Below are 14,481 nucleotides of genomic sequence, written 5' to 3' on the forward strand. Positions count from 1 at the left end.
CTGTCTGGTCACAGACTCACAGTGCATCCACTCTTCTTCTGCCTGAGCATCCTTCCAGAGCAAGAGATCACCCCACCCCTCAGTGTCACAGCCAGCGCCTGAACTCACAGAGGCTTGAAAGCAAGTTTGGGAGCCTGTTCTCCATATGGTCATCCCAGGACCCAAGTAGGCCACCCAGGGGCCTGGGAACTATAGATTACCTAACCTAGTCTACCACCACTGGCATCTGAACACTCTCCCAGGAGTCTGAGGTCCAATTGACCCAAATTGCCAGCAGGACCATAATGGGTACCTACCTGCATGGGCGGAAAGGCAGTGTATCTTTCCTTCTCTATACTGAGCATAAGAATTCCTGGCAGAGCAGAACAGATGAACTGCAAAGCTATCCGTTTTGAACTGAAGGAAGAGGTCCAGATGAGAAGAACCAGCATAAGAACTCTGGCAGTATCACTACCCCCAAAGGCTCACACTAGCTCTTTGTCAATGAACTCCAATCAAAAGGAGATTTTTGAAATGTCAGATATAGAATTCAAAATATGTATTATATGTATAAGAAACCAATAACATGTGTTGCCTCTGAGGAGAAAAGTGAAGTCACCAGGGCATAGAGGTGGGAGGGAGAATTTTTACTATACCTTTTGTTCCTTTTGATTTCTAAGTCTTATGAATCTATTAGCTATTAAAGAACTAAAATTAAATAAATGAAAAGCAATCCTAGGTGATTTTGGTGCAACAGGAATTTGGAAATCACTGGACTATATTTTGTTCTCCTAGACCAGAATCCTTTGACACTTCATTAGTCCAAGTTTATCATGCTACCTCCAGTGACTTTCCTTATGCATCCTTTGAAGGATATAGTTATTTTCCACCCCCTTCACCGGCCTCCTCTACTTCTCAGCCTGCTGCAGGTTTGTAATCCCCAGGGGAGCACTAGTGCAGGTAATTCTGTGCCAGACAGGCTCATACAACCTTGGAGGAGGGCTATTTCAGGACAGGGAGGGGTTAAGGAATGGCTAGCAGCCCAGATTCAAGGGGTGTCCTGAGATGAGCCCTGGACTTTGGTGCCAATTCAGCCTACTCCCTCCTTGCATTTCAATTTTCTTCTCTGGAATATTGAGATTATAGACGCTGACTCAGGGAGGTTTTGAGGCTCAATGAGAATGTAGATGAAAAGGTGCTTGGCAAAGACAGTGGGTTCCATATAGATGGAAGAGAAGGATTCATTGTGAGAGAATATTGCTCAAGGGGCACCAAATAACATGACCCCACAGTAGCATTGTTTCAAGGTCTCTGGCTATATCACCCTCTCTCACAAAGAAATAGAAGGTGGAAACTCTGGAACTTCATCCTGAGTGTATAAGGGACATTATGGGGAAGCAGAAGTGCAGAGACAGAGCCAGTGCCAAGAATTGCCTTCCCTGTTCAAGTGAGCTCCCTTGCCAGCACTTTGCCAATATCTTTCCTGTGGTCAATAGAGGTTATGGTGTACCAAAGGGACATTTTAAAATCTGCCCTTTTAATAATGGCTAATTTTAGAAGTATAACTTGGAATCACTTTCAGAGGCATTGGAAGGAAGCCCAGTAATGAGTTGTATGACCTTGGACTAACAATTTCACCTTTCTGGGTCTAGGTTTCCATGTCTGTAAATGAAAAGGCCTTCAGGTTCATGCAGTCCCTTCCAGTTCTAAAGTAATAAAACCACCCAACACAACTGGAGAAGGCATTTGTGCAACTCTGCACTCATACTGTCATTAAATTTAGAAAATAAATTTGCAGTGAGAAGATTGTGCTGAGAACCACTCCAGGATCAGCTCCCTCTTACTCATTAACATGTGACCCTTCTTTTCCCCTCATGTGTACTTCAGTTTGATCTGCCCTACCAGCAGCCCTTCCATTCAGGCAAACAAACAAATAACCAGCCTGGTAGCCAAGAACAAAATCAGTAGCAAGTGGAACAGCTTAGTTTTAATGATACTGCAACCAAATTTTAATTGAACAAAGACTCTAACTTTCCCCATTCTTAGACCATTAATGCTTCACAAGTACTCAAGGAAGCGAACCACACCTACTCTCCTGGGAGGAAAATGCTAACACTCTGGCCATCTGTTGTCAGCTCTCCTTTCCACCTCTACGAGTGGACACATTGTCCTGTATAATTTCAATTTCACTTTAACCCAGATTGTTTCTTTATCTTTCTCATTTTTTGGTGTGGAAATTTTTTCAAAGGAAACTCTTTACTGTCTCTTTTCCTGAGATTAGAGGGTGATTTCCATCCATAGGACCCTCTTACTGTTATTCTATGATCCTGTAATTCTACTCCTTGGTATATGCTCCAAAGAATTGAAAACAGGTATTCAAATAAGTGCATGTATATGAGTGTTTATAGCAGCAAGCACTCTTCACAATAGCTAAAAGGTGGTAGCAGCCCGCATGTCCTACAGAGGAATGGATAAAGAAAATATGGTATATTTATACAATGGAATCTTATTCTTCCCTAAAAAGGAATGAAATACTGATACATGATACAACATGAATGAACATCAAAACATTATGCTAAGTGAAAGAAGGCAGTCACACAGGGCCACATATTATATGATTCCTTTTACAGTGGCCCTCGAACAACATGGGTTTGAATGGTACAAGTCTACTTATACACGGATTTTTTTCAACCAGATGTGGATGAAAAATCAATATTCCCAGGATGTGAAACCCAAGGGCCAACTTTTTGTATATACTGGTTCCAGAGTGCTAATTGCAGGACTTGAGTATGCGTGGATTTGTGTATATGCAGAGGATCCTGGAACCAGTCCCCTGCATATATCAAGGGACAACTGTGTGTGAAATTCCAAGAATACGTAAATCTACAGAGACAAGAAAAAAAAAAGATTAGTGGTTTCCAGGTCCTGTAGGGAGGGGGAAATGGTGAGTGACTGCTTAATGGGTACAGGGTTTTCTTTTAGGGTGATGAAAATCTTTTGGAACTAGATAATGATGATGATTGAACACATTTGTGAATATACTAAATGCCACTAAATTGTACACGGTAAAATGGTTAATTTAATGTTTGATTTTTACATCAATTAAAAAAAAAACTTAGAGAACAACCTCAGCAGGTGTAGATCAAGATACATGCAAAGAAAACTACATCTATATAAATTGTAGTCAAATTGCTGAAAACCAAATTTGACTGTTTAAAAATGCCATTTCATTATTTTCTAGCTTCAATAGTTTGTGTTGATGAGTCAAATGTAAGTAATATCATGACTTTTTTGAAAGTAATGTCTTTTGTCTTTGGCTGATTTTTAGATTTTTCACTTGATCCATACCTTACACCATATATAAAAATATTTTTTAATTTTTTTTTTATTTTACCATATTACAGGGGTACAAATGTTTAGGTTATATATATTGCCCTTGCCTCACCCAAGTCAGAGCTTCAAGCATGTCCATATCCCAGACTTTGCTTATTTTTCCACTCTTGGGATAATTAATAGAATGGGTTCCAGCTCTATCCAGGATAATACAAGAGGTGCTATATCACCATTGTTTTTTGTGGCTGAATAGAACTCCAGGTTATTATCCAATAAATGAAAAATTTGTTTGAGGAGTTACTATCTTAATTAATGCACATGGAGACAGGATTAAGAACCACTGGGTAAGGGATAGAACCCAGGAGACACTGTTGCCAAGATACCATTCAATTTAGCCTGGACTTTGGGTGGAGAAAGCTGAACAGGTGAAGGACTCCCAAAACTAATTGTGTAGACCTTGCAGTTTTTCCAAGAACCATTACACTGGCTGGAAAATGGAAGGCGAGGTTGGAGCTTGGTTTCCCACTCAGGTGGTAGAACATTTGGGGGTTAGGAATAGAGGATAGACAGCAGAAGACTGGGAATTGGGAAGCTAAAACCTGCTCTGTTGTGGTTCAGTGATGGAGGCAGGATTGGACAGGTGGTGGTATAGAGCTAGCAGAGCATGAGAGGTCGCTTTAGCGATTGGAAGAAGCAGGTGTCTAGAAGGGCGTGTGTGGGACTAGTTATTGAATAGTGAGGCTTAGTGGGATGCACAGATGTTAAGAACAGAGGTAAGGAGGGTGAGTTGGATTTGGGGAAACATAAAGATCCCCAAAGCACAATGTTGGTGTTTTCTTCCTCATCTGCCTCTCACCCCTGTGTTCTCTATTTTCATTTTCCTCTTCTTTATATACTTTCCATCCACTTTGATTGTCTAAAATATGTAATCAGAATATACTAAATGAAGTTTTACCTCTTTTGATCTTCTTTTAGATAGTGAACTATCTATCATTATTTCTCTAAAGGAAAAAAGAAACTGAGTTTATTTGCTTTATGTTTTTGACCTTGATAACTTTTTAAAATGGAACTATTTCTTTAAAGAGGGGCTACCCCTCTACCTAAAATACTTCAGAATAATAGCAGTCAGCTTGCTTTCTCTTTTTGTTCGAACAAAATCTTTCCTTAATCACAGAGAAGACAATATGTTGATGTTATCTCTGATTCTCATCCCCTTTTTGATTATATAACCAAAGTGAATTTTTAGGAAATTGGAGGGAAAAAATAATATTTTAGGGTACCATCCCTAGAAAGTTTTTAACAACAAGGATGGTAAGGAAACATTCTATTATTGGGGAGCATGTAAAATTTTACCTTGGAATTATGATATCAGAATTTCTGTTAGCTGAATAAATCTAACTGAATTATCTTTCAGTTATAAACTGAGCACTAATCCATGGAATTTAAATTTTATTTTCTAGTACTGATATGGTTTGCCATATTTACTCAGCCATAAGGGCAGTGTGTATTGTGATTAAATATCATATAGATCTGACTGTCCCTCTCAATCTCTTTCTGTCTGTTTTAATATGTATATACATGAATGTATGTGAGTACATATGCATATATTCATGGTAAATATTTCCTTTAAAAGTTTTATATGGTAAGAGCTAGCTTTTCTTTTTAAATGGAGAAGTGACAGTTGTCATGAAAAGAATTTTATTGCTGTAAGATTTTCTTTTGGTGCAATATTCTACACAGTAAGCATCCTTTAGGAAGGTATAGCTCTATGACATTGAGTTTTCTGGTAATAAAAGTTAGGTGCAATCTGAGTGATGGACATGCTTGAAGTTCTGACTAGGGGGAGGGGAAGGGCAATATATGTAACCTTAACATTTGTACCCCCATAATATGCTGAAAAAAATAAATAAATAATTTTAAAAGTTAGGTGCAAAAACTAAAATACATAGGGTGTTGGTGAGTATAACTGGAGAAATAATTTGATGTGTGTGAGTGTGTATGTATATCCATTTATGAACACTGGGTGTCTGGAAATAAGAACATCATGCAGGATAAAATTGAAAAGTTGAACCTCTGGCTTTCCTGCTTATGTGATGCATGCAAGTTAGGCCCTATAATATCATGTCCTCATAAAGAGATGAAATAATGTAATGACTCAGGGTGAAAACTGAGGTATCCAGAAGCCTAATAAACCTAGAATATTAGATGTAAAGTCAAAAAGCTGCCACTACTGATATGTAACCTCTATTATTAATAATTGACCTCTCTTCTAACATTCTAGATTCCATGTTCTCCTTCATCATTACTAATCACTTTGGTCACTGCATTTTTACCCCAGGCTCAGTTTGTCTAGGTATAGAAAAATAAGAATGATCTCTCACCTTACCTCACCTTCTTGCATAGTATTAGAATGAAAGTTATTCAGCCAATTGTTAACAGACACTCATTCAATTTAAACTAGAATTATAAGTGAGTACTCCAGGTTAATCTTTTTAATTTTCATACCAATGACTATTCTTCTCAAAGGAAAACCTCTTTATTATGCATTGTTGGCCAAACAGATTGACTGGTTAAAACACAAATTGTTTTAACAAATAAATCCCTACATCTCAGTGTTCTAACAGTAAAAGTCTTTTTCTCTCTACTGTGACAGTCCAATGTTTATGTACCTGGTAGATAATGTGGCCATTCCAAGACCCAGGTATTTGCCATCTTGTGGCTTCTCCTTAGAGACTTTTTCATTCATCTGGCAACAGGGAGAGAGACACTGTAAGGAAGACATGGCTTCTTAATTTCTGCTCAGAAGTGACATACAGCTCTATCTACTTGAGCCCTGAAGTGACTCATTACTTCTACTCACATTGCTTTGGCATGGGCCCCCCTCATGTGAAAGGGACAGAGAAATGTAGGTTCTGACTGGGCAGCTGCTTCTTGGCAGCAGCTCTGCACTATGGAGGGAAAGCACAGATTTTTGGTCAGTAAACTGCCTTTACCCTATCCAGGGAGGAAGCCCAGGTGTATGTGGGGCTCACCACACGTGCCCTCCCTTTTATCAAGAATCACAGCATGAACTGGATGCTATTCAATTCTATCATGACTGGAACAGGAAGTATTACTTAATTTGGTTTTAACCCAGTATTTCCTAAACTAATTTGATCACAGAGCCCTTTTCTTTATATAACAATTGCTAAAACACTTTGAAAAACATTTTTGCAAACAAAAGAGTAGAGTTATACTACCTCTATGCCTTTACTTGTCTGCTCAGGTTTTTGTTATTGTTTTGTATTTGGTTTGGTTTTATTGTAATTGTTTTCTTTTCTTGAGAAATTTGAGTTCAGTTTAGTATTATTTAAGCGGTCAGGATGATTGAAGTAGGCAAGACTGAAGGCAGTTAAAAAATAATTATACTTGATTATAGAACAAAGTAGCCACAGTGCTCTGTAGCTTTGACATTTGACAGATCAGAGAGGGAAGAGTTTTTGGTATTTTACTTAGTACCTACATGATCTCTAGTTTCCTACTTACTAAAGCTCTGTGAGCCATAGCTTTGTAGCATAATCTGCAAAGCAGGGAGTATTCGTGAGGATTAAATGACACTCTATGTAAAATAGCAAGCAAATATGAAGGAACTTAATACATATAAGACTCCTCCCTTCCTCTTTCTCCTTTCTATGTTCTCCTAGTTAGTAATACACCAACTTAATTATAGTTAAGTTGTGCTATTCTGCCACAAACAATGACAGTTATATAAATAGAGACCAGGGAAAGCATGTGATAACTATATAAGCAACTCTCAATTTACAAACACTGATTTTTAAAGAATACTGCACATAGATGGTTGGGTTCTGGCAACTTAGATCCTGCCATTCCTCTTACAATTAGATTTATCATGAAGCTATGCATTAAGTTGCAGGGCTGTCTCTTGCATTGATTTCTATGGGTGCTGGGAGTTGCTGACAGTTGTAGGATGTTCTAGGTGGTAAGGGGATAGGGGCAGGTTGCTATCAGGAGGCATTTCTATGTAAACATTTCTTGTAAATTGCCTAAAGAGCTCTCAGAAAAAAGGGACTTGATTCTTTAAGTTTCTGGGAGTTTGTTGTAATTTATATTGTCATTCTATATAAATATTTACTTTTGTACCTAATTTTGTGTTTTGTACTTTGATTTCTTCTTCTTAGAGAGGGCTCTAAAAATTGTATAAGTTTCAGACCCAAAACACCTGGATCCACTCCTGCCCACAATTCTGGTGCCATCACCTGCTACTGCTCTGAAAATTCCCCGAGGTCCCTCCTCAGAGCCCGCTCCAATGGTTAGAGCTGCATGTAACTTTCCCACCTCTTTTTTTTCCCAGCCTCCTGTAGAGCTCACCTCAGCACAGCTGGGATCAAGGTACAGCTCTTTGAGCCTCTACCAAGACACAGTCTCTCCACTGGATATGTGGGGGAAGATGATCTGGACTCACGGCTCAGAACCCAAAGTGTGCAAGGAGTTAGGAGACAGAGACAGAATATCAAAAAAATGGAACCCTTAGTAAACACTTCAGCCTCAGAGCCACCCTTTTAGCTCCTTGTGTGTTAAGTCATACAGAAACTCATTCTTTCATTAAATGCATTATTTGCCTGTGGGATTGTCCACAACCTTGACCTTTACTTATACAGTTTTTCTATAACATTTTTCCAGAGTATAAATTCTTTCAAATTCCTGAACTATACCTCACTAGTTGGTTGGATGTCTCCTGTATGGATTCACATGAACTGATTTAAGAAAGCCATAGAAACATCTATATTCTGTGTAGATTCTTTGTAACAGTATTAATTTCAACTCAGCTTTCCTACCCAAAGTAGTTCTGAACACAGGATAGGAAGGTTGACCCATTGCAAAGAAGATGGAGAATAATGTAGCCTCAGAAGAAAAGCCCCATGGCAAGTGAGAAGAACAATGTGCTCGGCAGGAGTCCAGGGTGAGGGCCTTTGGAGGAGGGGTGCAATTTATCCAGCTTTTTGTCAGCCTTCTCCAGTGTTTGACTTCAAGGTGTCAGAATCGGTTTTATAAGTCAATAGCATTGTTCTAATGATTATCCAAGCCTCTCCCCCTTCAGTGGGGAAGGCCCCAGTTTTATGGAATTACCTGCCCAGTCAGCAGGCTGGATGTTAGAATTCAGAACCCAGACTGCCCCTCCTCCTCGAAAGCCACAGGCAGCAAAATAGGTCCGGAAATTCCTGAGCATTGGGAAGCCAGCACTAATGCAATTACCTGAAATAAAAGAAGGGGTCAGATAATAAAGGGCAAAGGTTTTTCCTTTTAAAGTAAAAGGCCAGGTAAACAAAACCAGCTGCCCCTGGAGCCAACAAACTCTCCTCATTAAATGTTTTAAGGGCCTAATGGGCATAAGTGGCTAATTGTAGTACAATCCTGAAGACTGAATCTAGGGGCCTGGGAAGGGCATCAGTGAGATGGGAATGGGTTTAAAATTTGGCGGGCAAAGACAGAAAGGAGGTGAGACCGGCTCCTTGCAGAGGATCCCTAAATGGCCAGAATGGAATTAAAATAAGAGTAAGACGCTTCGACTGGAAGTCTCTAATGTTTCTGTTAGTATTCCTGTGAGATGGGCTTGGATGTCTCAGGATAGTTTTAAGTTTATATGCCAGTCGACTAGGATCTGAAATAGGTTTTGTTGTTGTTTTTCGAAGCCTCTATGATCACATGATGGAGTAGATTTTTTAAATAAGAAATTCTGGGAAATTTTATGTGTCTTTACAATGAAAAACTCTGGGAGGATATACAGCAAATGCTAATAATGAGTCTCTCCAGGGGTTGGACTTATACTGTAGGTGGTTTTTCATTTTCATATTTCAATTTTATTTGTTAATTCTCTAACTTGTCTATAATAAGCATTTATTTCTTTTATAATTAAAAAATGAAGGACAATATGTTTAATAAAATAAGATGAAAGGTATTATACTGGAAATAAAACTGAAAACTAAGAGGGACAAGAGTGTTGGCAAATAAATTGGTAAGTGGTTTTACACTGCCATCTTTGCCACCTCCCCAGATGCATGCTTGATGTGACCTGCCAATGCAGAGGCAGGAATGATGGTTGCTGGCATTGAGTGAGGCAGAATATTTGACTATGCACAAAGGTTTCAACCTCATTGCCTTTGTAATAGTTCCCAGAAAGGTTACTTCTGCACAGCCTTTCTTGGCTTTAGCTTTTAGTTGAACAGCTCAGCCACTTGTGGTGTGATCCTAAGTGATGCTGAAATTTCAAGAGTGTTTGGAGGAAATCTGTGATTTACTAAAAGTGTCAGTCTAGGTGATTCTAGAACCATTCTGCCAGGATTTATGTAGAAGTTGCCATAGCACTTATAATTGATGAAATTCCTTCCTTCCTCCCTTTCCTCTTTCCTGTCCTTAATCCTTCCTTTCCTCTCTGACTTATTTGGTCTTCAGAACAAATTTAGGAATTAATTACTAAATTAATTAATTCTTGTGGAAACTGGTGGGTGACTAAGAATTATTTTTATCTGCCCAGTAATAAAGACAGAGAACAACAAAGTTGATCACTGACAATCAGTTGGAATCCAGCCCTTCTTCCTTTTATCCAGTCTTTGAAATCACCATTATTGTCATTGTATTCTTATCAAATGGTCCCCACAGACTACTTTACCTCCTTCAGGCCCAAATCTAAAAGAAATATTTAGATTGGGCCTTTCACCATAGACAGCTACTCTCTGAGAACCAAAGTCCTGTAACTAGCAGGAATTTTTCAAATAGCCACAGATTGTTGATGCTGAATGTTTTCTTAGAAGCTTCACATTTACAAACAGTAAGTGCAGCAAGCTAAATGCCCAAGGTTATCCAAGAAAAAGGCTTAAGTGTTTATTAAATTCATACCCTATGGTTAAGTAATACTTAATTCTGGGTGACCAAAGTTCATGTTTCCATAGTACAATGTAAATGTGGGCTTAAGATTGCAAATGAAAGTTGCTAAAACTTCTCAGTACAATGTGGAGATTTCCATGACATCCGAATGTGAATTAGTCTCAGACTGAGGTTATTAAAAGGATGCTGTGATGGTCAGGCTGGGGGAGAAAGGGATCCTTAGCTAGATCAAAGGTAGAGGCAATACCCAGGGCCACATCTGAGAAGCATTTTAAAGGATCTCTGACATCTCTATTAACTTCCCTTATTCTCTTGGAGAGCTGATCTACAGCCATGGCTTCACCCATTACTTATAAACTGAAGAAGACTCCAAGTCAACATTTTTTGTCTCAATTTTTTTCTGTACCTCCTTCCCATATCTCTAATTACTTAGTATATATTTCCTCCTTAATATTCTACCTTTGGTGTCTCAGACAGAATCCTTCATCTCTCTTCACAAATTGTTCCCCAGTCTGAGTGTTCTACATGTCATTGGTACCAATGTTCTCCAAGACATTCTGTCTCATAAGTTCATGGTCATCAGTGACTTCATTCGTCTCTCATACCCTCTACAAAAACTTTATTGGTTCTTCCTTCACAGCCTTTCACTTTCACTTTTTTGTGCCCTCTGTTATTTAGACCCAGATCACTTCTTGCCTGCATTATTGAAATAAGTAACTTTGTCCCCTGGTTTCCCTGACTGTAGCTCTTCCTGCTCCAGTTCAATTCAGAGCCCATGGGAGTAGCACAAGACCAACTGAAAATAATTGAATCCAGCTCATTAGGTTAAAACTGAGGCCAAGAATAGGCTCTAGAAAGCTTAAGCCAAAGTTTGTACTGTAGTTCATCTTCTACGTATCACATGAAGGAGGAATTGGACTATTTCTGGGTCCGGGAAAATAGAATGCTAGCCATTTTGAGTGGAGCAGTAACAGGGAGCAGTAACAAGGAGCAGATTTCAGAACCATGACAGAAGAGCCTTTTATAAATTAGAGCTAGAGTGACAATGGAACAGTCCTAATAGTATATGACAGTAAAGTCTCTGTCTCTGGACATGTTCAAGCAGAACCAGAAAATCACTTCTCAGGGATGTTATAGCAAGCATACATACTTTAGGCCCGCTGCCTTTAAGGTCTTTTCAAACACCAAATTTTTACAACATTTCTCTCCACCTCCTCCAGCTGCTGGAAATCCAGAGTCTGTTCTCCATGCTCTGTACTTCCATCCTCCCAATCCTATGGTGGAGAATGTGCTGTCCTCCAGATTCTACTCTACTTCCCAGCCCATGGCTGGGCTAAGTTTCTGCTGCTTTGAGCCTTTAAGTAACCTGGACAGAGTAGATTTGGTTATTTAATACCATTTATGTGCCAGGTTCTGTGCCCAGCATTTGCTCTATTTGATTGGCATACCAACCCTGTGAAAATACTATAGGTTTTGTGTTTTTTTTAAGTCCATTTTAAAGAAAGGGAAATCTAATATCGCATAAGTGTAAGTGGCAGAACTGAAATTGAACTAAGGTTTTCTAACTCCAGGTTCTGTGTACTTGAGAAAAGGGACAAAAGGACAGAGGAGAGGAGTGAAGGGACCCTCAACCCCGTGCCTAATTGATGGTTTGAGTGGGCTGGGGAGGGTGTTCACAAGGAACCCTGTCTCAATAGGTATGAAACTATATGTGTTGCCAGCAAAATTATAAACGCCGATGTTTAATATAGTTACTACATAACTAACAAATAGAAAAGAGGAAACTATAATACATTTGATTAAATAATAATTTTTATATTTATTATTATATATTAAATATATTATATTTATAATATTAAATAATATTTATACATAACAAATATTTATTTGATCTGAGTCTAGTATCTATACTAGGCATGCAGTGAAAAAAATCATGTAAATATTTTTTACATCAATATCATGTAAATAAAACAAAAATAAAATTTTGTTTTATTCCCTAACATAAGTAACATGAAAATTTTCAAAAACATATATTCTTGGACACAGTAATTCTACCTTTTTAGGATTCTATATTTACACACAATTTAATCAGTTTTCTATTGGTGATGACCACATTTTGGGGAGCTGAAGATTAGAGAAATTAAAAAGAACTAAAAGTTGTTGAGTGCCTACTATGTGCCAGGTACTTCAGATTTGTTTTCTCACTAATCTTCAATTAATCCTGAGTAGTAGATATATTATCCTTCTTTTAAGAATAAGAAAACTGAGGCCCATAGAGACCAAGTTACTTGTCCAAGATGATATAGGTAGTAAATACTGGATCTGGAATTTGAACTCAGATGTTTCTGGCTAAAATGCATATTCTTTCCAACATATCAGTGTCTTAAGCACTGGGTTCTGCAGAAATGTCTTGAGGTGGAAAGGGAAATCTGAGTGGGTAGAACTCATCTCTTACCCTCACTTCAACCAGAACACCTGCTTTACAATTAAACAAAATTTAAAAATTAACCATTCTAATACATCACTGTTAGTATAGGGATTTAACACTAAAAATTATTTCAACATAGTTCTATAATATGTAATAATGGGTGGTTGATTCTTTAAAATGAAATAATGTATCATTAGCCATCACCAAAGATAACTTAGTGGACTAGAAAAGGTACCCAGAATCATAAACATTTAGAAATTGACTCAATTCAGAACTTTGCAAAGATGCGGGTAAGAGGAAGGTCTGAGGTAATGAAGGTCACCTAACCCTGAGCCAGCCTCAGTTTAGTCTGCAGAATAAGGTACTCACAAAGGAGGCCCCCACAAAGCTGGATGGGACTGTTTTGGTCACAAGTTCACAGCACAGTGTCAGCACAACTTGATGTTTCACTTAAGCTACCTAACAAAAACCAGACCAAACATAACCCAATGAGTACCAACTTGTTACTATTTTAAGAGAGGCCTCTTGGACTTTAATTTGTTTGATTTATTTATTTGTTTTTTCTTTTATTCATTCATTTGTTAATTCATTTTGGAGGTAGTAGGCAATCACAGGATAGTTTAGTGGTAGGTTAACTAGAGTATTTTGCCCAGGGAAATGAGCTAGAGACTGGAAACATTTGTGACCTACCCACTGAACTAAATCAGATTTTTGCTTTGGCATTTATTTTCTTATTTAAACATGTGGAAACCTATCAAAATGTTTGAGTATTCTTTCAAAACTCCCACATACCTTTATTACTTTAATGTGGGGTTAGGGATGGGCATGGGATGGGTGTTAAATTACTTTCCCAAGAGGGAAAAAGAAGTAAGCTTTTCCTTATTATCCAATTTGTATTATGTAGTTCCTGTCAATTCCCATAGAGCAAGCGATGGGATTTCACATGACAAAGGTTGAAAAAAATCACAACCCACAAATAGAGGTGGAAATGGAGAAGATAAAAAGTATATTATTTGTTTGAAAAGTACCCAGGGTCAAAACCTTTCAGGATATGAAGCCCAAGTGGAACCCTAGGCTGTTTCCTCAGACAACAGAGACCTCTGGCTAGAGAAGTGTACTTGTAGTCCCCTGATTGAGAGTTTATCTGATTCTTATTTTATTTTTATTCCAGTTGCTACATTGATGGCCGAGTGGTCAAGGTGATGGACTTCCTGAAAACTCGCCTGTTAGACACACTCTCTGACCAGATTAGGAAAATTCAGAAAGTGAGTAAAAGTATCCTGGGGAAGAGTGAGTTTGGGATTAAGGCAAGGATCCCAGCGGGACTTAAACATTGCGGGAACTAGGATGGAAAAATAGTACAATGGTGCAGTCCCGATGGGCGTGGTGACAAACTCCCTATCACAATTGATGATTGCCGCTTATTATTTTTCAAACTAAGAAGGGTTTGTGCATGCCATATCAAGGTTTAAAAGCATCTCTATTTTCATAAGAAATATTTGTTAATAGTTTGCTTCTAAATTGTGAGTTTCATAAGAGAAAACTATGTTTACTTTGTTATTTTCTTTTTTGTGGGGGTTTATTTTGGGTTATTTTGAGGGGAGAATGATTACATTCATTCAGTAAAATTCAGAAGGTCTAGGACATTGGCAATTCTGAGCCATATTTACAGAATTCCTAGGTGTCTTAGAATTAGGCAAGTAAGATCTTACTTTTGTAAAGATGAAGGAGAAACTAAATTATATTCAGCATATAGGTTCTGTCAGCTCTAGGTCAAAGGTGTTGAGAGTTAGGTTCTTTCCTTTCTCCCCACTTCCCATTACCCTTCACCACTGCATACTCATTCACCATCACAGATT

General features: G+C 38.3%; 1 protein-coding gene across 1 annotated transcript in view; it reads left to right on the forward strand.

The window, feature by feature from the left end:
• HPSE2 (heparanase 2 (inactive)) overlaps window positions 1-14,481 on the forward strand; it is a 244,753-nt gene that overhangs the window by 78,515 nt on the left and 151,757 nt on the right. The window contains exon 5 of the mRNA XM_076009652.1: window positions 13,794-13,887. Coding sequence (XP_075865767.1) covers window positions 13,794-13,887 — 94 coding nt within the window. The remainder of the gene's footprint in view (window positions 1-13,793; window positions 13,888-14,481) is intronic.

Source organism: Microcebus murinus, chromosome 14 (assembly GCF_040939455.1).
Source record: "Microcebus murinus isolate Inina chromosome 14, M.murinus_Inina_mat1.0, whole genome shotgun sequence".
In the NCBI taxonomy this organism is placed as follows: Eukaryota; Metazoa; Chordata; class Mammalia; order Primates; family Cheirogaleidae; genus Microcebus; species Microcebus murinus.